At 40.8% G+C, this 25,607-nt stretch overlaps 1 protein-coding gene across 1 annotated transcript in view; it reads left to right on the forward strand.

Annotated features, from left to right (window-relative positions):
- NOL10 (nucleolar protein 10) overlaps positions 1-25,607 on the forward strand; it is a 108,705-nt gene that overhangs the window by 79,363 nt on the left and 3,735 nt on the right. Inside the window, exons 16-20 of the mRNA XM_008517561.2 lie at positions 103-201; positions 1,738-1,827; positions 10,460-10,633; positions 11,126-11,373; positions 20,872-20,974. Of these exons, the coding sequence (XP_008515783.1) occupies positions 103-201; positions 1,738-1,827; positions 10,460-10,633; positions 11,126-11,373; positions 20,872-20,974 (714 nt within the window). The remainder of the gene's footprint in view (positions 1-102; positions 202-1,737; positions 1,828-10,459; positions 10,634-11,125; positions 11,374-20,871; positions 20,975-25,607) is intronic.

Genomic DNA, 25,607 nt, shown 5'->3' on the forward strand with positions numbered 1-25,607 from the left:
TAGTTATAGTTTGTAAGAGATCTGCCTATTCTTTGGCATAGTTTGTCATAGTCTATATGAAACATGCTGTTAACTATGATTCTTTTTTTCTACTTTGAAAAGGTGAAGTTGATGGTAAATCCATTTGCTTATGAAGAATATAGAAAAGATAAGATCCGACAGAAGATAGAAGAAACACGTGCACAGAGAGTCCAATTAAAGGTAAATATTGTACATACTTACCATTAAGTTTACTAGAGAAAAGTACTTAATCTTCATTTTGTGTATTATTCCAAAGAAATCTGCTATCCATTTCGTTTTTTTTCCGTCCTTAGTTATGTATACGTCTTTTACTAATATTTTTGGTATATTTTGTTTGTCATGAGGGTGAGTACTCTTTGCACTGTTATCATTTTGGACTCTGTGGTAATGGTATTGTGGGAAGTAATGCCAAGCGGACTGGTATCGTCAGCCCGGCTAAGAAACTCTGATGGCGTTTTCAAATGGGTTTGCCATGTCTGCAGTATTGGGGCTTTGCTAATCCCCATGCTTACTGACATTGGCAGGATCTTAGGATAGCTGCTTGGGTCATAGGAAATGGTCATTAGACTATGTCAGGGTCCAGACAGGAATCAGACCACACTAGTTATATTAATAGAGAGAATTTAACATAAAGAATTGTTAACCGGGTATTAGAGAACTGAAAAGGCAAACAGTAAGGTATTGATAAGAGAAGCAGTGGCTGCAGGAAGCAGCTACCACTCCAGGGCTGGGCAACAGGGAAGAGGCAGGCCCTGAGGAGCTGGGTCCAGACCCCCTAGGAGTGTTGGAAAACCACGAACTGGAACCCCCCACTCAACTGGAACCACCTGTTGTTGCCAGGGCAAAGAATTGCTGATGTGTGATGCCAACCCAACAGCAAACAGACAGGGAAGAGCAAGTCCCCCCACCCCCACCCTGCCCCCTTTTAGTCTCTAGCAACCCCTCTTGATTAAAGTTAACCAAAAACGATGCAATAATTTCTAACCGAACATTAGTTTTAAAAATTTAAATAAATAAATATATCTGTGTATACACATGTACACACATATGTACACACACTTTTTCAGTACAAAAGACTAATGACTGTTTTTTCCTTTTTCCAGATTATTCCTTAAGTTTTTAAGAGTGATGAATGTGCCTGTGCATTGGCAAGGGACACTAGGATATGGCATCCTTTTATCCCAGATTTTTGCATTATTTGTCAGTTATACTTTACTTACTGTGAGACATAAAGGACTAAGTGGAAAAGGACAATAAGTGGCCTATAGCTTTATCCTGAGAGTTGTCAGATTCACATCTAGAATTCCCCGTAGAAATTTACCATTTCAGAAGCAGGAAATAGTGCGGTTAGCATTATTAGTCGCATTGTAGGAGTTCCTGCAACTCCAGCCAGAGGCTGCAATACTGGGCCTGGTGGCCTCCCCTTATTTAGGGGCCTAGACTCTCTGAGGCTGACCTCAGCCGAATAGCGCGTCTCCCAGCTCGCTTCTCAGTGTACTGGGAAGAGTCAGATGAGGTTGCTGTTTTTGTACTCCGTGGCCCACCTGATAACATCATCTGTGTCCACATTCTTTCCTACTCTGGGGATAATGAAATTTTAAAAATAAGAATTGGATATCTTCTGTTTGTGAAGTTATACTCCTTATAGAACTACCAACCTTTAAAGCTAAAATGTAGGTATTTTAGTACAGCTTTTTCTTTTTTTTCCTGTACCAGAAATTGCCAAAAGTTAACAAAGAGCTGGCGCTTAAATTAATTGAGGAAGAGGAGGAGAAGCAAAAATCTACATGGAAGAAGAAAGTTAAGGTAAGATTTTGTAAGGCAGAGAAAATACTGATAAATTGTTTCTACATTTTCGTCATCATAATTTGTGTTTTTATTTTTCTTTAAAACAAATTTTGTTTTTTTATTCTGCTTATAAGATAGTATATGCTCAGTGTGGGAAGTTTGTAAAATAGGAAGGAATTTAAAGAAGAAAGTCACCTATATAATTCTCCCCAGAGAAAGGCATCATTAATATTTTAGTGAATTTCCTCCCTGTCTTATTTCCCTTAAAATTATAAACTATAACAGCAAGATAATGTATAAAATATCCTGGTTCTATAAAGTAAGTAGTTTCCCATTTTATTGAAAATTCTTTGTAAATATTTTTGAGAGCTGTGTTTTCTATTTTATGGATTATTATAATTTACTTAATCCTCTTATTGTTAAATGACTGTTTATTGGTTTTTTTTATACTAACTAGGTTTGTTTATAATTCCAGAAGTAATCAATTTTTATTTAGATGTGGCAGTATGGGGAGTGTACACACTCACATCTAACTGCTGCCCACCTTCCTTTACTAATGTGAAGATCGACAAAAAGGATTCATAAAATAAATAAGGGTTAGGGCTTCATTTAGCTGATATTGTCAAGACAGGAGAAGAGTTTCCTAATTTTCCCAGCCATGTAAAGACTTCCTCATTCCTGCCCAGTGCTGTTGTCTGATCTGCTTAGATCAGGCAGGCAGATAAGCAAGCTTGGTCATTCACAAGGGGAGTTGTAAATTGTAAATTGTAATCTCTCCTGAGAGCCTGCCGGACCTGACTCTGAGTAAATGGCCTAACCTTGTGACTTTAGGCCAGCTCTGTTGAGCTCTCAGGAGGGTTTTGTTTGCTTGTTTATTGTTTCTCTTTTCTCTCTCTGGTTTTTAACCAGGTGAGTGAACTTTTTTTTTAGTGAGGGAGCTCGTCGTGTGTTTTTTTTGTTCCACTCTCTCCAGCAGTGCCAAGGGACTGCAACTAAAGGTTCTTATTTCTGAGCCCCTTGCTCACTAGTCCTGTCTTTGTGGTGACCCTCACCTTCACTGGGCCATAGTTTTTTCTTCTATAACATGCAAGGACAGGACCAGAGAGGGGCGTTCTTGGTGCTGTGAATTCTAACTGGATTTGCACTCACTGTGCCTTCTGTTATCCTCTGCTTCCTGATCCTTTCTGCAGCCTCTCATCCTGGTCTATTACATTCTTTTAATATATTATTTAAATCTTAATTTTTGGAAGCCTTCCTTAGTAAATAGATGGATGGCTTTTATGTTTCCATTTTCATTACATGAATAATAAACCAATGATGAAACAATTACTTAAACTTATTATATTAATTTACATCTGTGTGCTATGGCTATGCACCTTCCTAGTTTACATCAGTGTGTTAAATGTGTAAGTATATCTTAAAGTGTTTAAAAAGTGCTTCCTGCAGTGTCGACTTTCTCCTCAGAATATGTTCACATTGATCTTCTTGTTAGCCCAGCCTGAGGATGAGTAGGGAGGTAACTTTTCAACTTCATAATGTCATTTTACAAGCTAAAAGGACGTGATCTTTGGATTTATGTGCCCTAAAGCTTCAGTAGGAAGAGAGTGGAACTAATTTAGGCTGCAGATATATGTGTTCCTATCTATGTTTTATACTTATGAGTCCTTATCATTACATTTAATGTTATAGTGGGTAGGACACGAGTTAATATTTAATTCTGATACCTTGTGCAGCATGGTGTACACAGTTCAGGAGCCTTTTTACAAAACCCTGATGATTATAAACATTTGGGAAAAGTCTCCTTTCCTCACCAGCCACCCTTTGTTTCACAGGCTTTTGTTGAGGTTGGGGCAGCCAGAGACTTATAACACAGGCAATCCTCACTGTGCACAGTGGTGCAGGATGGTGAAAATGACCATGAGAGCTGAAAACCTGTGAAGTGGTCTTAATAGTAAATGGGGAAAATCACGATTGCTCTGTGCCTTTAAAATTTTTTGTCAAAGCAATAGGGTCATCCTGTAAAGATTCATCAGGCTATTACTGTTTCTCTGCGACTGCAGAGGAAGAACCTTGGAAATTCTTCTCTTCTTTCATCAAACAGCAGTTTCTCCCCAGTTGTTGAAAGCTCGAAAGTGCCAACTTTATGGCCATGTCACCTGATAAAATTCTGCTGGAAAATAGTATTTGGAAAATATGTCCCTAATTTGCCTTTTGGTGGCTTGCTGACCCAAATCAGATCATATTATCAGAGCTCAGTTTCTTTCCAGAAATTCTAAAATATAGTCTTATAAAACTGAGGCTGTTATAGACAAAGCTTGTATGATTTATTGTTTAACAGTTTTATCTAATTAAAATGAAGACCTTAAAAAAATTCATGAATTAAGGAAAGAATCCTTCATTATAATTATAAAGGATACATGAAAGAATTAAATCCATCAGCAATTTATTAGTCTTGTCTTTGAAATCAGCTCTTTAAACTCTGAAGAGCTTTTTAATAGCTCTGATAACTCCTGATTACAAAGTCAATATCATGCGGTTATGTTCTGCTTTGACTCCAACTGAAATTTCATGGAGGCAGACAGTGAAGCATATTCCCAAATACTGCGACCACTGATAACATAATTAAGTCTAATAAGATGTTTGCCATTCAGTTGAACCTACAATAGGAAATGACCCACCGCATAATGTCAGTAAGCATCATGTGGACTTTATCCAAATTTAGAAATTTGATGGTATTCATTTATTCTTTAAACAAATATGTATTGAGCTCCAAGTGTTCACAGGCACCTTTGAGAGCCAGGCACCAGTGACCTATTTGATTTGTAAGGGTTTGAGTTTTGGTTAGAGACGTTTTGCTTACAAATGTCATTTCCTGCCTGTTAGCCTTTTCTGCCGATTTTTGCTATTGCCTTAAAGTCTTGTATGAAAGTACTTGTCTTGGATTCAGCTCAGTCAGATATTGTCATGCATGACATCTCTATGCTAAGTGTATTCTGTGGCCTGGAGACCAGGGAAGAGGTGATTTAACAGCGTCAGGAATTATTCAATATCATTAAGAGTTTATATTAAAATAATAATTCATCTCTCTAGCAAAAAGATAGAATCATGCATAGACACTCTGCATTGGGTAAGATCAGTTTTAACATCCAAAATATTACTTTTTTTCAACTTTTTTAGTACCAGTTAAAATTTGTTTTTATTATGTTTGTACACACGTGGTTTTAAAGATTCAGTGTTTCTCTGAGGTCTGTTAGGAACACTGGCTGTCCTCTGTCCTCTTGCCGCCTGCCCTTTTCTCCTCCTGCCCCTATTTTTGCTTCACTTGAGACAAACACTTTTGCCTTTTCAGCTGATTATTTTAGTGCAAAACTCTGCCCATAGGGCTACTTCTTGACTTTTAAGGTTAGGCATTGTCTTTTGATAACCTTCCCTCCCAATAAAATCATATTGGAATTTGGGGTAAGTCACTATTGAGCACTTACATTGTAATGACTGTGCAAATGCTCTTTGTGTTGGAGTCGGAGTCACATCATGGTCTCTGGTTACATTTCCTGCATAATCTTCGTCTTCCCTGGACTTAACGATTGACTTTTTTGTCCGCGTTCTATATGGTTATCACTAACTCTCAGTTCTTTGCCGCTTGTCTAAATCTCATCTCAAGATGTTTATGTGAAGATCAGTTGTTACATTAGTTTTACTTTCCTGAGGAAGAAGTCTCTTCTACGTCTTTCTGCCCTGCTTCATTCTGGTCTGGTCGCCTTCACATCTTGGTCCACAGCATTCATCTTAGGGATTCACTCTACCTCACCACCATATTGGATACAGAATTATAAGAACCTTCAGTTTTCTGAAGGAATATTATTTCCAACCCAGAGAAGCAGTCAATCACAGTAAGGGTATAGTGAAGAGATTTTTTATTTATTTATTTATTTTTTAAAGATTGGCACCTGACCTAACATCTGTTGCCAATCTTTTTTTTTTCTTCTTCTCCCCAAAGCCCCCTAGTACATAGTTGTATATTCTAGTTGTAGGTCCTTCAGGTTCTGCTAAGTGGGATGCCTCAGCATGGCCTGATGAGTGGTGCTAGGTCCATGCCCAGGATCCGAACCAGTGAAACCCTAGGCCGTCGAAGTGGAGCAGGCGAACTTAACCACTCGGCCACAGAGCTGGCCCCTGAAGAGGTTTTTAAACATTCAAGTTCTCAACAACAATAACAAATGACCCTTATGTGGGGCCGGCCCAGTGGCGTAGGGGTTAAATTTGCATGTTCCGCTTTGGCAGTCCAGGGTTTGCTGGTTTGGATCCTGGGTGCAGACATGGCACCACTTGGCAAGCCATGCTGTGGTAGGCGTCCCACATATAAAGTAGAGGAAGGTGGGCATAGATGTTAGCTCAGAGCTAATCTTCCTCAAAAAGAAAAAAAGAAAGAAATGACCCTTACATGCTCTTTTTCTTCCAGAAATTCCTTAGGGTTTGCTCTTCCAAATAAGAGAGTAGGTCAAGAAAGAGGGTGAGTTCAAAGACGTCTCCCACAGATGGCTCTGCCTCATTGGGGCCACCTTCCATCCAGAAATTCAGCCCACACTGCTGGCCACTTCGTGGCTCTTTCAACCCAGAAACTTAGGTTCTTCAGTGCTGGGAAATTTTCTAGAAAAAAAATTTTTAAATAGTTTTTCCCTGCTGTGATCCTTGGTCTTCTATTCATATTTAAGAGTGAAGGATTTAAAAGGCTGAATGGAAACTCTGAGGTGGAGACAGGGCCCATCAGTCACTGTGCTGACCTGGCCAAACTGTGTATTTGGAGAAGAATCAGTATCTTCTCGGTCTTTCTCTGGGCTGGTCAGATCCCACTGCGTTCCTGTGTCTGAGAACTAGAGTCAAGTGAACTTGGGGCGCTGGGCCCAGGAGGCATTGCAGCCCCGACATGCGAACCTTCATTGCATCCCCTGGTACCAGGTGCTTCCTTTGCCCTCACGTGCTGCTGCCCCGGCCCAACAGCTGCCCCTCCAGAGAAGCCTCCAGATGGAGAGGGCAGGTGCAAGGCCTTCCTTCTTGCTTCCAAAATCTCATTGCTCCTGTTTCCTTTCCTATCCTTCTCATCCCTAAGGAGTGTCTTTTTAAATCCCCATTTCTATTGTTTTAGTGGGGTTTTAGCAGAGATTAAAGGAGAGGCCTGTGTTCAAACCACCATCTTTACTCAGAAGTCTACATCAACTTAATTTCATAGATATTACAGCATTGAAAGAATTAATTTGTTTTAAATACCAGGCATTCCTCATATATATTACTGTGTCGGGACAAAATATTAATAATAAGCATCCTACTCAGATCTACAAATATGTCTTTGAGATAGAACTTAGGTATGAACAGTACTTTAAGATGTTTTCCAAATTTGAATGACAAGTGTTTAGCATATGTACACGTGTATTTATAGGGTAGATCACTAGCCAGACACTTGTAAACTACTGTAGAACATCACTAACTACATCTTATCCTCCTCTTTTTTTTTTTTTAAGACAGCTGTGGAAACAAACAATTAGACTAGGAAAAATCTCTGGGGGAAATATTTTTACAGCTGGATCAGAAGAGTTTTTGTTTTATAAATTGTTCATCCAAAGCATACTTGTCTTTAGGCAATGCAATTTATTATTTTAAATTAAGAAAAAAACTTGAGTACTAGCAACATACTCTTTTTTAACATTTTCCTCTGTTATTTATTAAATATGATTATTTAATAAATACAGTAAGATGAAAAGGAAAAAATTTCCCTTGGGTTTTCTTTATTTATTTTTACTTGGAAATGTGTAATAGGTAAATAGCTATTCATTTGAAAATGTTTGGATCTTTGGCACTATCACCTCTCCTATATTTACAAAGAGCTCCAAATTTACAATTTAGCCCTCTCCTCTCACCTGAGGCCCAGTGCCTTGTTCCAGGACACCTAAAGGTGTCCGTCGGTATGCAGATAACATTCTTGTACCATAGACTTCACCAGTCTTAAGTGGAACATAATTTCTTTTTCTTTGTTAATTTTTCTCATTCACTGGATTTTTTTTGACTTAATTTTTTTATAGTAGTTTTTAGGTTCACAGCAAAATTGAGCAGAAAGTACACAGATTTTCCATGTACCCCCAGCCCCCGTACACTCACAGCCTCCCCACCATCAACATCTCCCCCCAGAAGGTACACTTGTTATAATTGATGAACCCACATTGACACATCATAATCACCCAAAGTCCGTAGTTTACATTAGGCTTTACTCTTGGTGTTGTTCATTCTGTGAGTTTGGACACATGTGTAATGATGTGTGTCACCATTAGAGTGTCACACAGACCGTTTACCTGCCCTAAAGATCCTCTGTGCTGTGCCGGTTTACCCCTCCCTCCTCACCCCTGCCAAGCACTGATCTTGGTACTGTTGCCATTGTTTTGCCTTTTCCAGAAGGTCATATAGTTGGGATCATACATATGCATCCTTTTCACACTGGCTTCTTTCATGTAGTAATATGCATTTAAGTTCCTCTGTGTCTTTTCATGGCTTCATAGCTCATTTCTTTTTAGTGCCAAATAATACTCCATTGTCTGAATGTACCACAGTTTAATTATCCGTTCACCTACTAAAGGACATCTTGGTTTCTTGGAACATAATTTCTTGCCCTTTACTCCACCCTATGCCTCTTTTTCTGATGATCTCCAATGATGGATCCTGACTCATGCTATCACCAGCTTTCTAGTCATTTAAGCTAGACACTTGAGAGAAATTTCCAACCCTGTTTTTCACTCTTAACCTTCCCCCATCTCCTCCATAGCTGTGTCTACCAATTCTAACTTAGAAGTGCATCTCATGATAATCCTCTCCTGAAGAACTCGTATTCGCACCTTTAGATTCCCATTGCCCTGATTCAGGCCCTGGCTCTTCTCCCAGTTTTCTCAAGTGGTTTCTTAGTCTTCCTCATGACTCTGGTTTCTCTCTAAGCAGTCCATCATATACCATGCTGCTGAGGACCGTTGCCATCGGAGATTCTTGAAGCACACTTCTGGCATCTGTTTCCTCCTCATCCTCTTCTTCCCTAGTAGTCCCCTCACCTGCTGAGTAAAGGTCATGGTATTTCAAATCCTTTAGAACCTGACCTGATCAAAAAGTGCTTTTTCAAATTTCGCCATTGTTCTTGCATCATCAGACTATTCACCACTCCTCAGTGAGCTGGAAATGCTCTTTAGATTTCTATCTGTTGAAACCTACTCTTCTTTCAAGCCTCCTCCAGATGGCACATCCCCTATGAGCCCTTCTGAGATGTCTCTTGTTGGGACTGTGTATCAGCTCTCTGCTCCTGGACCTCTTTCAGCTGGTTAGCGTCCTTCATAAGGCCTGTAGCGTACAGCTGGTTTTTGCTTTCTTATTAGACTGTGAGTGAGCACCTTCAGATCAGGAACTAGATCTTATCTGTCTTTTTTCTTTTTTGAACCTAAATCTGTCTCAGAAATGATATTTAATCAGGGAAGACTTGTTCAATATATCTCAAGTATATATTCAGTATATCATAGAATTTTAAGTAGGATTTATCAGATTTTAGGTCCATAGAGTAGGTAATAAACAGGCCACGTTCCTTAATGTCTCACGATTTACCGCATTTTCATGTAGCTCTGTTACACGAGTACAGTATTCAGAACTCAGCTGCTTACAACCTTGTTTACTCTAAATAATGGAGAAACAGTCAGTAAAACAAAGTCCGTTCCGTACAGCTGGAGTCCAACACAAACAGGTTAGCTTTTCCAGCCTGTGTTCGGGCTGTTTACTCTGTTTTACAAACCATTTTAATTAGGTTGATTTATCTGGTTTCCAAGGCCATAGCAGGGAAGGAACAATAGGAGAGCCCTGAGTGTGTAAGATTGTCATCTGTTTACGTGAACACATCAGTTTACAGTACATTCTAGAAAACTTTCTGTTCAAAACTGGTACAAACAGAAGAATTTTGTATCACTCCTGAGCTGTCCAAATGAGTCTGAATAACAAAGTTTTATTTTGTCAAAATGACAAAGTTTTAACAGTGTATCCTTTGAGAACAATTAAATGGCCTAGAGAAAAAAATTTATGAGACTATCTATAAGGGATGGAAACATCCCTTATCTTTCCAATAACTCACTTGAGTCAGCAAGCTTACCCACAAGTCCCACCGTGTTAATTCTCGACTTGTCAATGTATACTTCGTCTCTCAGTTTTGGAATATGAAGTTGAAAGACTCGCTAATTTTAATTCAGTAGTAACTATGCTTAAAAAGCCATGTTTCAAAAACATATGTTTCTTTGAAAAGTCTTTTTGCGTTAAAATGTTAATTGAAGAAAATTCTTTCTAATGTATTAAGCATAGACTTAGCCAAAAAGGCACATTCTTAGCTCATTATGTGTAATGTCCAAGCAATACATATTGTCTGTGAAAAAGATTAGTAGAATTTGTTTTGTGGGTAGAAGATAAGTCCCGGGGCAATTAGAAAATTCTGGAAACTAGTTCTAAAGAAATTTTATAATAATTTAATAAGTTATGTCTTGTGCAGCTTATTAATTTATAATTGAGTGAAATGTTTTTAAGCCATATTTCTGGTCAGATTTTATTCAGATATTAACTTTAAATTTTTACATTCTTTTTCTTATAGAGCCTCCCTAATATTCTCACCGATGATCGATTTAAAGTTATGTTTGAGAACCCTGACTTCCAAGTAGATGAAGAGAGTGAAGAATTTAGGCTTTTGAATCCACTTGTTTCAAAAATTAGTGAAAAAAGGAAGAAGAAACTAAGACTCTTAGAGCAACAGGAACTTCATGAAAAAGTAATGTACTCTGAATCATTTAGAGTTTGTCATTGTTTCTTTTCTTTTTTTTTTAAAAGATTTTCTTTTTCCTTTTTCTCCCCAAAGCCCCTCAGTACATAGCTGTATATTTTTAGTTGTGGGTCCTTCTAGCTGTGGCATGTGGGACGCCGCCTCAGCATGGCCTGATGAGCGGTGCCATGTCCGCACCCGGGATCCAAACCAGCGAAACCTGGGCTGCAGAAGCAGAGTGCAAACTTAACCACTCGGCCACGGGGCCAGCCCCTCATTGTTTGTTTATATAAAGTTTCTTTGAAGCTAAAAGAGTCTTTGAGTACGCTCAAAATATAATTTGTTTGAGTTTCACCTTAGGATTATATCTTATTTAACTAAAGGCATTTTTGTCCAGTCCATACAACATCTTCTACTCAGATGAGCTAATGCTATTTAGAAGAATAATGGGTCAGTGTTTGGTTGGGGGGAAGGAGCTGCTTCTTACTATTTTTATTCCAGGAAGAGGAGGAAGAACCGGAAGGAAAACCAAGTGATGCCGAAAGTTCTGAGAGTTCAGATGATGAAAAGGCCTGGGTTGAAGAGGTCAGGAAACAACGCAGACTTCTCCAGCAGGAGGAAAAAGTGAAGCGGCAGGAACGACTCAAGGAGGACCAGCAGACGGTCCTCAAGCCCCAGTTTTATGAGATCAAAGCAGGAGAAGAATTCAGAAGCTTCAAAGATTCTGCCACAAAGCAGAAGCTGATGAAGTGAGTAACACACTCTCAGTGATGACTGACGTGTTGTTGAGCCCTGCTTTTCCTCACTGGCAAGTTGCCCTAAGGGTGACATTTTGATCTTTGGAGTTAACGTGAGGGCAGCACCACAAGGCCTGAGGGCAATGTCACTATTAAAATACACTGGTCTTTATGATAATTATTTTTAACAGCTTTTGGAGGTATGGTTTACATACAGTAAAGCACAGGGTATAGCCCTCTGTGTATTGGTAAATGTACATTAGAGCATGTTTACACTGCAACAGCCAGACTTGTTTTTGTTGTTCTTGGTTTTTCCCCATCGGGTTCTCTAACGTAGGGATACTGATCTGATTCTGTGCTATATGGATCAGTGCCTTGAAGCCTTGTGGACAGTGATAGTTAACAGAGGTAACAAATTCTTTGCTCTTAACAAAAAAATTATTTAAAAAAATTAGAATTTCAGTTGTTTACCCCCATCTCAGTTTATGTGATTAATGAAAAGGTTACTTGGAAAATTTGCCAGAAATGTTAAGCATTTTGCAGGAAAATTGAGAGATTAGAAAGAGTAGTATTCCAGAATAGTCAAACACATAGAGACAAAAAGCAGAATGGTGGTTGCCAGGCATGGGGAGAGGGGAAATGGGTAGATACCACCCGTTAGGGAAATGGGTGAGATACCACTTAATGCCATTGAACTGTCCACTTAAAAATGGTTAGAGTGGTAAGTTTTGTTATATATATTTTACCACAATAAAGAAAATCAGGGGCCGGCCCCGTGGCTGAGTGATTAAGTTCGCGCACTCTGCTTCAGTGGCCCAGGTTTCGCTGGTTTGAATCCTGGGTGCAGACATGGCACCGCTCATCAGGCCACGTTGAGGTGGGGTCCCACATGCCACAACTAGAAGACCCACAACTAAAATATACAGCTATATACTGGGGGGGTTTGGGGAGAAAAGAGCAGGGGAAAAAAAAAAGATTGGCAACAGTTGTTAGCTCAGGTGCTAATCTTTAAAAAAAAAAAAGAAAATCAATCTTCAAAAATGGTATTATTTGAAGAGTTTCAGTTGTCAGAATCTAAGTGAGGAACAAGGTAGCTACTAAAGTCTCTCAGAATTTCTAGGCTAAGTATTGATGTATAAGGTTCGAATGTGATGGATGGTCATAGTAGATAATATTAGGAGAAGAGCTTGAAGGTCTGGGGAGCCAAGCGGGGGAGACGGAGGAGGAAGAGCTGGGCAGAAGAGATGAGGTGTTATGCTGGGCTGGGGCAGTACAAGTTCTCTACGTTGTGCTTTTCCAGCTCCCAGCTTTCTCTCTAGGAAAATGTGGTTTTTCAGATGGAGGAAGGGGGACAAGGCGGGAGGACATCGATGGACAGGTTGAATTGTTTCTGGAATGGAGATATGCCTGTTCGTCTTTATTTCACCAGCTTCTAGTAAATATCTGGGACCCCAAAAGTTGAGTGAATCCTTTGATTTAGAATCCAGGAGCATGTGGAAATTCTGATTCTGACTAACTAACAAAAGATATTTGGGTAAAAAAAGAATGTAGTTAATAGACTGATGTCTTTTAAAGATATTTTCTTTGGCTACCAACCTCACTTTTCTTTTATAACAACTTTCTTGAGATATAATTCACATAACATAAATTCAGCTACTTAAAGCGCGTAATTCATTGGTTTCCAGGACAGTCACAGAGTTGTGCCACCATCATCACAGTCAATTCTAGAACATTTTCAGTACCCCAACACGAAGCTCTGTACCCCATTCGCACTCACTCCTGTCTGCCCCACCCTGCCCTGTCCCCGGATAAGACTAGTCCACTTTCTGTCTCTATAGATTTGCCTGTTCTGACATTTCATATAAAGGGAATCATGCAATGTGTGGCTTCTTTTATTCGGCACAATGTTTTTAATGTTCGTCCATGTTGTGGCATGTGTTAGTGCTTCATTTGTCTTTATTGCCGAGTGACATTCCAGTGTACGGATATACCACATTTTTATTTATCCATATATCAGTTGGTGGATATTCGGGTTGTTTTCACTATTTGGCTATTATGAATGATGTGGCTGTGAACATTCATGTACAAGTTTTTGCAGTGACATGTTTTCGTTTCTCCCGGCTGTATACCCAGGAGTGGAACTGCTGGTCACATGGTAACGTTATGTTTAAACTTTTGAGAAACTGGCAAACTGTTTTCCAAAGAGGCTGTTTCATTTACATTTCCTGCCAGCAGTGTGTGCAGCCTCTCTTTTTAGATAGCTGTTATTCTTAGGTCTTTGGAGTCCTACTCAGAAGCAGGGGGAAGATGGCATGTTTCTAGTCTTCTGATTCTGTAGAGTGAATTTCTTTGTTAGGTTATCTGCTGTTTCTGTCTTGTTTTATTTACTTTGTCCCTCGCTCTTGAGTCAGTGCCTAGACCGAAGTAGGCACTTGATCAATCCTTATTGAAAGCATGCATCTTCTGCACCTTGGTTGCGTGTCAGGCAACTGGAAAAGTTACCCTTTCAGGATGTGCTGAGAAAGAACTTATTCCCTCCACTACCCCATGACCAGGGAAATCTGGGAGCAGTTGTTTTTAGTGTAACCATGGAAACAGGAGGCCATGATTTGGGGGTGGGAGGCATGACTGATCTCACAGACATTCTTCTGCCTGTGGGTTGTAGCAGCAAATTTAATGTAAGAAACAAAAGGGATAAAAACTTCCTACTTAATGAATAAGTAATAGCTAAGTTAATGCACCGCATTTAAACATTCTTACTGAGTTAAACATCACTAAGGTAAAGCTTTTTTTTAAGCGGAGGAGCTGTTTAAGTGATAATACTTAAATGGGCTTAAAAGAAAAATCCCGTTGCTTAAAGTAATAACCCTTTGGTATGAATAGCCTGCGGTTTGCTGGCATTTTGGCGTAAACCGCTTATTGAATTCTAGTCTTGACTGGATTATTTTGGCAAATCCTGAACTTGCAGTATCTTAATATTATTTAATGAAGCAGTGAACCATTATCCTTCAGAGAACTAAAGTGACTCCTTATGTTTATTCTGCGAGTTACTACAAGGCAATCGATAAAACACAACATCAAAATTGAGTGTATTACGTTTAAACGTTCACTGGTACTTGCCCAGCTTTAAAACTATTCTGTAAAGAGAAAAGTGAACAGTGGATTGTAACTCAATACTTGAGTGAGTTCTGTTCTCTACTTGGCAGAGTAATACGGCTTTAGAGAAATGCGTATGTCTTTCCACACGCATTTATATGCCTTACAGTAGCTAGACTTTATTTGTGAGTGTGTTCCTCCACCTCTCAGCCTCTCCACCCATCCATTCATTCATCAAACACTTGCTGAGTACCTAGTGTGAGCAAAGCACCGTTCTGGACCGGACAGGTGCGGCCCACAGCCTGGAGCATTCACATGCCCGCTGATACTCTGTGGCCTGCGAAGAGGCATGTGAAAGACATAAGAAAAAAAGGGGTTCAATTTTTGGAGACTTAAAGAAATCTTTATAAGAGGTCATATTGAAAGTGGTCTTTTGAAAGATGAAAAGATGAGCACTGAAAGCAGGGTTGGGAAGATGGCGTTCTAGCAGAGGCTCAGCGTGAGCCAAGGACGCTGTGTGAACGCGGCGGGGAAGACTGTTTCTGTGTGGCAAGAGCCTAGAGTATGTCGGGGAGCAGCAGTAGGTGAGGCCCGAAGGACGTGTTGGGCCCCGTTCTGACCACTGGAGAGCCAAGGAAAGTTGGTAAGCTGAGTGACATGATCAAATCGATACCAGCCCTTCGTGCCCATAATGTTTATACTTTTAAATAAAAGCAGTACATGTTTGCTGTAGAAAATAAAGATAAAAACATACAGGCATTAAACGTCCCTATTTCCCAGAAACCACTTAACGAAATACCTCAGTTTTAGAGAGAAAAGGTGGGGAGAAACTGGACCCCTGAGATCAGCTAACAGACTATGCAGTAGTCCCAGTCAGAAGTGCTGAAAGCCTGACCAGGGGTAGAGAGGAGCAGACAGACTTAGAACCAAATTATTCATAAGACCATCTTGAGAAAAATGATATGCCACAACATTGTTTGGTTACTAATTTAATATCAAAGGGAGACCCAGGGATGATGTTGAAGGGTCTGGCACTGTTGCTACTGAGATAAAGAATATAGAAGGAAAAACAGATTGAAGGCTCAAAGCGTTGAGCTGGATATTCAGCACGTTAAGTCTGCAGTGCCAGATGTCTTTTTTGGTCATGTTCGGCAGACAAATGGAAACGTCGGAGGGGCCGGAGAGGTTGGCTGAAGGGATAGCAGCTGTTGTGTGAAATGCAGCATGAAAGACTGACCATGAGTGTGTGGAGTGCGGTGAGAGCTAAGAATGCAGACCTTGGCAACAGCAAATGTTTTTCTTGAGTCTGGGATAAAAACCATAATCTTCTCTTTAGAAAAATACAAATCCATGCAGAGTAATACATAAAATTTTAGAAACGTCACAGATACATTGATACAGCCTAGGGCTAAGGATTCTGATTTAGATGACAGGCACAGGAGAAGATGGACAGTAAAAATTACGGAGGAGTTCTCCGAAAGGCAGAGGAAACTGAAGAGCCAAGCATGGAGAGACTGTCAGAGAGAAGGATGGGGTACAAACGGCAGCTGGAGTGGGGAGGTCTGCGGAACAAAGGTTGGAAAATGCCATTGGGAAGATTGCATTATTGGAACTGGTTTCTCAGGCACTCAGACCAAATGATCAATCGATCAATGAATGGAGGTAAAAATTATTGTGAAAAATTAGTGTAGATGATTCTTTCAAGAAGTTTGGCAGTGAAAGGAAGGAGTCAAAGCCAAAAACTTGACAGGAAAGGTTTTTTAGGCTTGAGAGATGTGATATGTTAATAGGCAGAGAGGAGTTAACCTAGGAAAGGGGACTGTAAAGAAATGAGAGAATGGACTAAATGGACAGAGCTGAATTTGGTAAGCAGCCAGGAGGCAATGGGGCCAGGAGCTGTAGCCTCAGAAAGGACAAGGGGTACATCTTCAGAGACACAGGGAAAGAAGTCAGAAGGATGGAAAGAATCACATTTCTAGGTAAGAGATTGGGAAGATCCTGCTTGCTGGCCTGCGTCTGGAGCCTGGGCACATGAGCCCCTTCAGTTATGTGGGGCAGCGTGGTCTGCAAGGGGTCGTGTAAACGTCCGAGCTGTCTGTTGTTGAGCCCTGGAGGAGGCAAGTCCTTGCAGTGACAGTTTTCTGAATTTCAGAAGCCGAGGATGTCTCCTCTTCTTGGGTAATGAATACTACCAGCTGAGTGGCCCTTTAAGTTCAGTTCATGAAAGCGTTCTTTGAAGCACCTACCCTGTGGTAGGTCCTGGAAATTCAAGGTGTTTAGGACGTTTCCTGCCTTTTGGGGAACTCCTCTTCTCCGGGCAGTTTTAGGAGCTCTGGGTGAGCTGCTTATCACGTCTGCTTATCGACTTTGTGAACTAACTATGGTTACTCTTCGGCTCATTTTCCTCAGTGATAGTGGATGAGAGCTGAAAGAAGGCAGTCTTGTTTTAAGAGAAGCATTTAAAAAATCTACTTCTGAAAGCAACTTAACTCCAAACTTACACTTACGGAGACTCTTTTATTACTGAGGTAGTATGTAGTCAAGTAATAGTTTGCATATTTCCATTGTAATACTTAAGAATGTGGAGTGAAAGGTCAGTCTCTTACACCCCCACGCTCCCTCCCTGAGGTAGCTGCTGTGCACGCCCTTTCAGAATGAACTCGTGTGTGTACACACTCACATACGTGTAGTTTTAGCTCTTCTTTCTTTTACAGGAGTGGATCATACTGAGCATGTTGCTGAAGAACTTACTCTTTTCATTTAACAATAAGTTTTGGAAATTTTTCTTTGTGAGTACACGTCAGTCTACCTTGCAGCTACATAAATATTTCATAAGGGCCATAACAACATCCCCTTATTTTGGGTGTTTAGGTTGTTTCTTGTTTTTCTCTTATCTTTTTTCAGTTATAAATGTGTGCACGTGTGCAAGAATTTCTCTAGATTATATTACCTAGTAATGGAATTTGCTGGATCAAAAGGAGTGTGTGGTAGACGGGCCACATTGCCCCACATCGCCCTGGAAAAAGGCTTTGTGCACTTTGCGGTCTTACTCAGGGCCTGTTTGCCCACACTTGCAACAACAGTGGATGTTAGGAGTCTTTTCAGGTTTCAACTAAGCTGATAGATGAAGGTGTCAGACTCCATCGTTGCTTGAATTTACATCTCCTAAGATAGGGGCTTTGAAGCAACATGCAAACTGAAAGCGTTGAAATCATGTTTTCAGTGATTGTTACAGTACATGTAAATAGTTTTCAAAGTTAAAACAAAGGGCTTAAAATTTTAAAATACTTAAAATTCATTTCTCTGCAGATTCCATGTCTCCATTTTCTTCTTATTCCCCTTGATGTAGACTGTGAAGGGTGCTTCCTTTATTTTAATTAAAGTTAGCGTAACTCTTTTGAATGCTATACTTACTAAAGCATGTGCCTTTATGGATATTATTTTCCACTCCTCTACCTCCCTTTCCATGCAAAGTGATTTAAAAACCTCTCAGTTGAGGAGCATTATTTTTAACTAAATAGTTTTAATTAAAGAAGTAGTAGTGTGTGTTTTTAAAGCCTCAAAGAAGTAAATCTTTCAGCTTTCTTGGGGCATCTAATAAATATCCAATTTGATTTTGCCCTTGTAGTTTATGCTCATTTTTCTTTTTATTTTAAGATAGGCCTACTGATAGTTCAAGTTCTTCCCCATAGAGCCCTCTGTATCTTGTGCCGAGTGGTTCCTCTCACTTTCAGCCTTCTGAAGCCCATCTCTTTTTCCTTAGCAGTCCCCACAAATCTGGGGGAGTTGTTGTTCCTCTTGCGGCAGTGAGGTCTTTTCCCCTAAAACTCTTAGCCTTACTCTGAATAACAACATACCCCAAAGCCAGCAGACCTGAAGACCAGACGGAAGCAGCAGGGTGGGGCAGGGCCGGGGGCAGGAAGGGAATGCCAGCGCTCCTCTGCCACAGGCGGCCAGTGTGGACGGAGCCCTGAGAAGGACATGCACTGTGGGTTTCTGCATTTTGCTCTTCTGTTACAGTAGAGTTTCCAGGTGTCTGTCTCCTTCTGAAATCATCTCTGACTGAATTCACACTCAAGGAGCAGGCTTTGGAACTGCTGGTTAGCAGCCACATTCTGTAAACTGACTTTCAAAGGGAGGGAAGTAGGACTTGCTTTAATGTAGAACTCTCCACACTCGGGCCCTGTGTCTGATCTTCTGCCATGGCTCGTCCTAAAACTCGGCTTGTCTTTCCAAGTAGCCTAGACAGAACAAGTTTTTACATGTGCACATCGAAAGTGCATTGAGAGAAAACCAGAATTTATATACCCTATCATGGAGGAAATAAGGTCATTCTTAAGAGTAGTAATTTCCCACAATTTACTTGAAAAGTCTTTTTCTTCCCAAATGAGTGTCTTCTGTGTACCACCTTGTCTCGGTGGCTCCACGGTTATTCAGAAGTCCTGTTAACTTTACAGCCTCCGAGTTTATAGCTATGAACGGAAAGAACAACAGTGAAATGAGCAGGCTGAGGAATTTGCTTAGGCTAACATAATTCACATGCGTGCTAGAGTCAGTTTATACCTCACTGCTGAATCCTTGTTAAAAAATAAAAGCTAAACTAAGTATTAACTTCATTCAGCTTGTCAGGTGGGAGCTTGTCATTCAGAACACTTAACGGACATGTTTCCTGAACAAACTTTATAAATCAAGTATCGTCTGACACACACCTGGAAACCAGAGATTCTTAAATTGGAATCCTGGTTTTAGACTTGAATCCTTCTGTGGCCTGGGGCAAGTCCTTACCATCTTACCTCCCTTTTTGCCATCTATAAAGGATAAATACTTCTGTCTCAGGGATGTTGAAAGGATTAATTAGTTAATCTGTAAAGAACTTTGAAGATGAAAAGTACTTTAAAAGTGCTTCTTAATAACATTATTGCTTGGAAAAGAGTGCCACTTTTGCTCCAACCACTTTATGTCTCAAATTATGTAGAGAGGCTATGGTTAGTACTTTTTTAGTAATCGTAAACAAGAGAGAAATCTCTCATGGTGCGAACATCAAACATTAGCTTCAAAATTTCAAAGGAGCGTCTCTTTGTCTTATGGATCATTTAGGAGCTGTGTTCTCCTTAGTAATTAGTTACAAAGGTCGTATTTTGGGAAAAAGAAGACCCTTTCACATAATTCAGTCTTTTTTTATTCAATCAAGTCTTTTAGTATAAATTTTTAAACGGGCACATTCAATCTTAGTTGGTAGAAGGAGTATCAGAAAGGCAAATGTGTTTACTTTTTTTTTGAGGAGAGAACAGAATGGAAGAGAGAACCATATTCTTTCTCTTCTTCCCTCTCCTCCCCTCTCAGTTTCATCACGGGCATGTAAAGGAGTTGCTTTAGCCATTTCTAGAAGGGGTGGAGCTAATGTTCAAACTCTATATCTTTAGGCTTAATTCAGTTTCTTCCCCTTTCAACCAAGTTAACAAAAAGGGCCAAAGGTTCTGATTTTATGATAAAACATTATTATAACAACATGCAATCAACTGTTATATGTATAACTGGTACAAAATTCAAATTTATCATCTTTATTATAAAGCAAAGGTGGGATGGTGTTAATTGCAGATGACAATGAATTGCAAGGCCCAGCATACCATAAAGGGACACAGATTATATAAACAGACCCTAGAAAAATTTAGAAAACAAGATCAGGAAATGAAATGAATTTTAAATTTGGGGTAAAGTGTGTCCAAGTAATTCAAGTAAGAAATTGAAAGGAAGGACACCTGGAGAAATGGCAGTGACTAGGGCTGAATCAGAGTTCACCCTCAGTGCAGTTGCTCTTGGTTTCTCTGTGTGTAATCAGACGGATTCGTGTCTCAGGTTGTTCGTACCATGAGTGATGAGTGCAGGCCAGTGAGCTAACACTGAGGAAGAAGTCAGAATTCTTGCAGCCTCCTCTGTGGTTTGACCTGAGACTTAGTTCATGTTCACTCCTTTGTAGAAGGTGAATGAGTTGCTGAAATACTCACATGCTTAAGTTGTGCATGATTTAAATATAAAATGCTTTAGAAACATAAGTGCCACTGACCATTACAGTAAATTACAGGCTTCAGACGTATTGCTCCTTGCATTTGGGCTTCAGAAATATGATTTAGTAAGATAAGTAGCAACCATTGAAATATTTGGAACCACCACTTAAAATATTAAATCAGTGGGTGTTTTTGGCAGCCATTGTTTTCATTGTACATCTATTGAGTGCGAGTAATGACTGTTTGAGTGCCCCTAATTCTTTCCATTTGTTCTGTTAATTGAATGCCATTTTTATCTTTACCACACATGTAAAAGATTTTTCTTTATGTGATCAGTCGTAATTAAAACTTGTTTCAAATGGTAAATCAAAACATAATTCTCATTGTCATTCTCTTAAATTTCCTACAGTAAAACCCTTGAAGATCGTTTGAAACTGGAAGCAAAAAATGGGACGTTGAGTGTATCAGACACCACGGTTGGCAGCAAACAGTTGACATTCACTTTAAAGAGGGTAAGTTGTTTTTTAGTGTTGTTTTTTAATTCACAAAAGAAAAATAGACTTCCAGTAGTGCTGTGGGTGTTTCCAACCTCAGAACTGCCTCCCCAGGTTTTTCCCCTATTGAGGAAGGTGTGTTCCTGTTGTAGCGTTTTTCCCTGCAGCCAGAGCCCCTCCTGGGTGGAGGGTACACGGCTTGACTAAGGCAGAGGCAGGTGTGTTTCTGGTGTCCTGAGGGAGGCGGGACCTTAGTGACCTGGGAGTTGGCACTGTTGGTGAGGAAGCGGCAGTGTGGTCTCTGAGTCACTGGGGCCCGAGGTGCAGCCTTGTAAAGCAGCAGTCCTGACCAGCTAAGGCTGTAAAGGAAGGCTGAAAGCTCACATGGACTTTAAACAAGACCCAGAATCGGTGAGTTCTAGCACCTTCGTGGCAGTAATGTCCGGCTCACCCAGGGTACTATAGTTTCGGAAGGCGACTTACTCCATCAGTTAGGGTACACACTGGTTTATATATAGCCTATATAATAGGTTATAAACTGATTTGTAAGAGTCATTTCTTTAGTCAGCCTTAGTAATACTGGTCCACATTATAGGAGGAATAAGCTGCTTAAATATTTGCCATTAACTGATGAGTGAAACTACGTGGTTTTATTTTTCAAAAATTTTTTCTCGTTCAGTCGATCTCCCTTAATATATATTTCACCAAGTGAGAAAGAGGGACAAAGACTCCGCCTCTGATTTTCTTTTTTTTAATTAGAATGAAATTCACATGCCATAAAATTTGCATCTTTAAATTGTACACTTCAGAGTTTTTAGTATATTCACTAAGGTGTGTAATGATCACCACTATCTAATTTCAGGACATCCTTATCATCCCAAAAGGAAACCCCATAACCTTTAGCAGTCACCCGTACTCCCATCCCCCTAGCCCTAGGCAACTACTGATCTACTTTATGTCTCTATGGATTTGCCTGTTCTGAACATTTCATATAAATGAAATCGTAGAATATGGGGTTTTTTGCAACTGGCTTCTTTCACTTAGCATGTTTTCCAGGTTAATCCATGTTGTAGCTTTCAGAACCTCCTTTCTGTTTAGGCCTGAATAACATTTCATTGTGTGGATAATGTACATTTTGTTTATCCATCTATCTGTTGATGGACATTTGGGTTGTTTCCCCTTTTTGACTTTTATGAGTAATGTTGATAGGAAAATTCAGGCTTGTGCTTTTGCATGGACGTATGTTTTCATTTCTCTTGTGCTTATACCGAGGAGTGGAGTTACTGGGTCCTGTGATAACTGTTTAACTTTTTGAGGAGCTGCCAGCCTGTTTTCCAAAGCCACTGCACCATTTTACGTTCCCAGCAGCAGTGTAGGCGGGCTCCACTTTCTCCACATCCTCACCAACACTTACTGCCGTCTTTTTTGTCATAGCCATCCTGGTGGGTGTCAAGTGGTATCCTGTGGTTTGATTTGCATTTCCCTGGTGAGGTAGAGCATCTTTGCATGTGCTTATTGGCCATTTGTATATTTTCTTTGGAGAAATATCTGTTCAAATCCTCTGCCCATCCACCTCTGATTCTTCGACAGTTCTCTCTGACAGCATCCAGGAGGCGTGCCGAATTATAAGAACTTTTTTATTCTAAGTGTAAGGAGCTTTTCAGTTAAATCTGTCTCCATTTAGAGCAAATTTGCACTCTTACACTTCTCATTTAAATAAGCCAAAACCGATGTGTGTCCAGAGTAACTTCTTGTGCCCGTTCCTGATTTCTTATAAATTGTTCCTTCAGACGTTTCCTGTTCGCCCTGAAGTACAAGATGCACAGCGAGAGGCGGGGCAGTGCCGGGTGGAGGGGTGGCCGTGGGCTGCCTCCGCTCTGCTGGAGGGAGGGAGCTTCCACTTTGCAGGGGGATCCAAGCACTCGTCTTTCCTCACTTTGTCTTTTTTAAGTAGAAGGTACTAAGTGGAACATCAGTTTTTAATTTGTGGTGACGTGAAAATAAGATGGCTCTGAAATTTTTTTTTTGCTGAACACTAAAGAAGCACCAAGAAGTACTTAAAATGGCCTCAAAAGCAGAGTCTTAGAAACTGTTTTGGGGGATACATCATTTAATATTTGATTTATGCCTGTTGTATCATTTGCCTAACAAAATTTTGATTATTAAATCTGTTTTATTTAAGAATATTTAGGAATTTGTGTATTGTTTTATAGAAATCTCTTTTTATACTAAGTGTGTAATATATTCAGGTAAAATCTCGAGTTTTCCCAGTATTTTCATACGTACTTCCTAAGATATGAATAAAATTTAAGAGGAAAACCTGTGCTTTAACATTATTTACAATCGTGTAGTGGCAGCGTTCGGCTCAGGCCGCACATGCACTTTCCCGCTCCCGTGCTCCAGCGCCTCAGCAGGTCTTCAGCGGGGCTGCTGCTGACGCAGGTGTGTGGTTGGCGTTTGTCCTCCTCTCCGCTCTGGAGGACTGCTGGGACTGCGGTGAAGCAGCCAGGGCAGGAGCAAGAGGGAGCAGGAGAGAACTTGCACGGGGCTCTTGGCCTGTAAATCATAACGAATTGGTCACCTGCTGGCAGCATCTTGCAGACGCAACCTTGGAGACAGAAGCCAGGAGAGTCTTTTTCTGGGTGGAGGTATGCCTCTAGCATCGTCATTGCTGCCTACAAGCTCCTCTGTAGGCTCCTGCCTTTGTGGGGAGAGTCTGGCAGGCTCCCCAAAATGTGCTCCAGGAGATGGAGAGGTGCTCCCGGGAAATCGCTTTGCCATCAGACGCGTAAGGGAAATGCCAACGACTGATGTCCATATTGAAGAGCGCGAAAGCACCTCACTTAGAGACCCCAGCACACTCTGTTTATCTTATTTAGTACCTCATTTTCCAAAACTATTTGAACAATAGACACCTTTTTTAGAGATACTTTTTAACATGAAGAAACAAAATATTAAATAGCCAGTGTTTGTTACCTTCACAAGGGTCTTATGATACTGTTATTTGGTCTGCCTGGACGTGTGCGTTTTCCCTCAGGTTTTCAGTGCATAAATATGTATTGAGTGTCTGCTCTGTGTCACTTGCTGGGGACACGCAGAACAAGACAGACATAGTCCTTGCTGCCACAATTCTCAGTCTATTGGGAGAGATACATATACAGTTGGATCATTATAACGTGGTGAGTGCTCCAAGGGAGGATGGAGGGCTGACCTGGACAGAGGAGTTAGGGAGGGATCAGTGATAGACAGGTTGGGTCTCAAAGACCAGTAAGAGCCGGGGAGGGCAGGCAGGGTTCCAGGCACAAGGCACAGCCATGCTAAGTTCTTGCTTGAGAGAGGGAGCCAGATGTGCTCGGGGGTCTAAATGGGAGTCTGTGTGTGTAAAACAAGGGGTCAAGGTGAAGGGAGGCATGGGGTCTAACAGGAACGGCACATGGAGCTGTCTCATAGGGCCGTGTCGGTAAGCCATGTTAAGTTCAACCTTAACCCTGAGGACCATGAAGTTGTCAAACTGTTTTCGTTAGCAGAAGACTGACATACCATTTTATTTTTAAAACTCATTGTGGCTGTTGCATGAGGAGTGGACTGGAGGGGAGGTGCAGAGGGCCCTCGGAAATCAGCCCCCGCGGTGGGCTGCATCGGGAAGGCTGTAACGGGGCCTGCGTGGGGGCAGTGACAGAGCCGGGGGAGGGATGTGGAACGTCCTCAGGTGGGGTACACAGGGCAGGGCCTATTTTGGAAAAGCCGCTTGAAGAAATGGTAATAATCAAAAAAAGAGGGGCTGGTCCAGCAGCGTAGTGATTAAGTTCACGTGCTCCGCTTCAGTGGCCTGGGGTTCATGGGTTCAGATCCTGGGCGCAGACCTACACTGTTCATCAAGCCATGCTGTGGCAGCATCCCACATGCAAAATAGAGGAGGACTGGCACAGATGTTCCCTCAGCAACAGTCTACCTCAGGCAAAAAGAGGAAGATTGACAACAGATGTTAGCTCAGGGCCCATCTTCCTCGCTAAAAAAAAAGAATGTAGAGAATTATTCAGAATCCCAGTGTAAGAGCTTCCTAGAATAGGGGAAATTCATCAGTTTTTGGTCTTACAAATTGCTTTGCTTTCCCACTATTCCCTCACCTCCCAATTCTAATTTTAAAATATTGAATAATATCAGCTGGAGGTGAATGGAGAGACTTTTCCTTGAAGCATAAGATACAAGTGAATATTTTTAGGTGCATAGAAGAACACAGGGTGTCGTCAACAGGCCTCACAGGTGTCTGTAAGGCAGTGTTTTTCAACTGTTAGAACTCAGGCCCCTAACGGGGCTTCTCAAGTTTCCCTCTGGGCAGTACCAAAACCAGCTAAGGATGTTTTTTTGAGCTTTACATTCAGGAGTTTGTATTATCAAAACTATCAGATGTGTTTTTAAAACTACACAGTTCTTACCTTCGCCATGGACTCTGTGTTAATACTCTTCTCTTTTAAGATTTCTGCTAGACTGGGGCTGACCCCATGGCCAAGTGGTTAAGTTCACGTACTCTGCTGTGGCGGCCCAGGGTTTCACTAGTTCAGATCCTGGGCACAGACATGGCACCACTCATCAAACCATGCTGAAGCAGCGTCCCACATGCCACAACCAGAAGGACCCACAACTCAAAAAT

This window comes from Equus przewalskii, chromosome 14, assembly GCF_037783145.1.
Source record: "Equus przewalskii isolate Varuska chromosome 14, EquPr2, whole genome shotgun sequence".
Taxonomy (NCBI): Eukaryota; Metazoa; Chordata; class Mammalia; order Perissodactyla; family Equidae; genus Equus; species Equus przewalskii.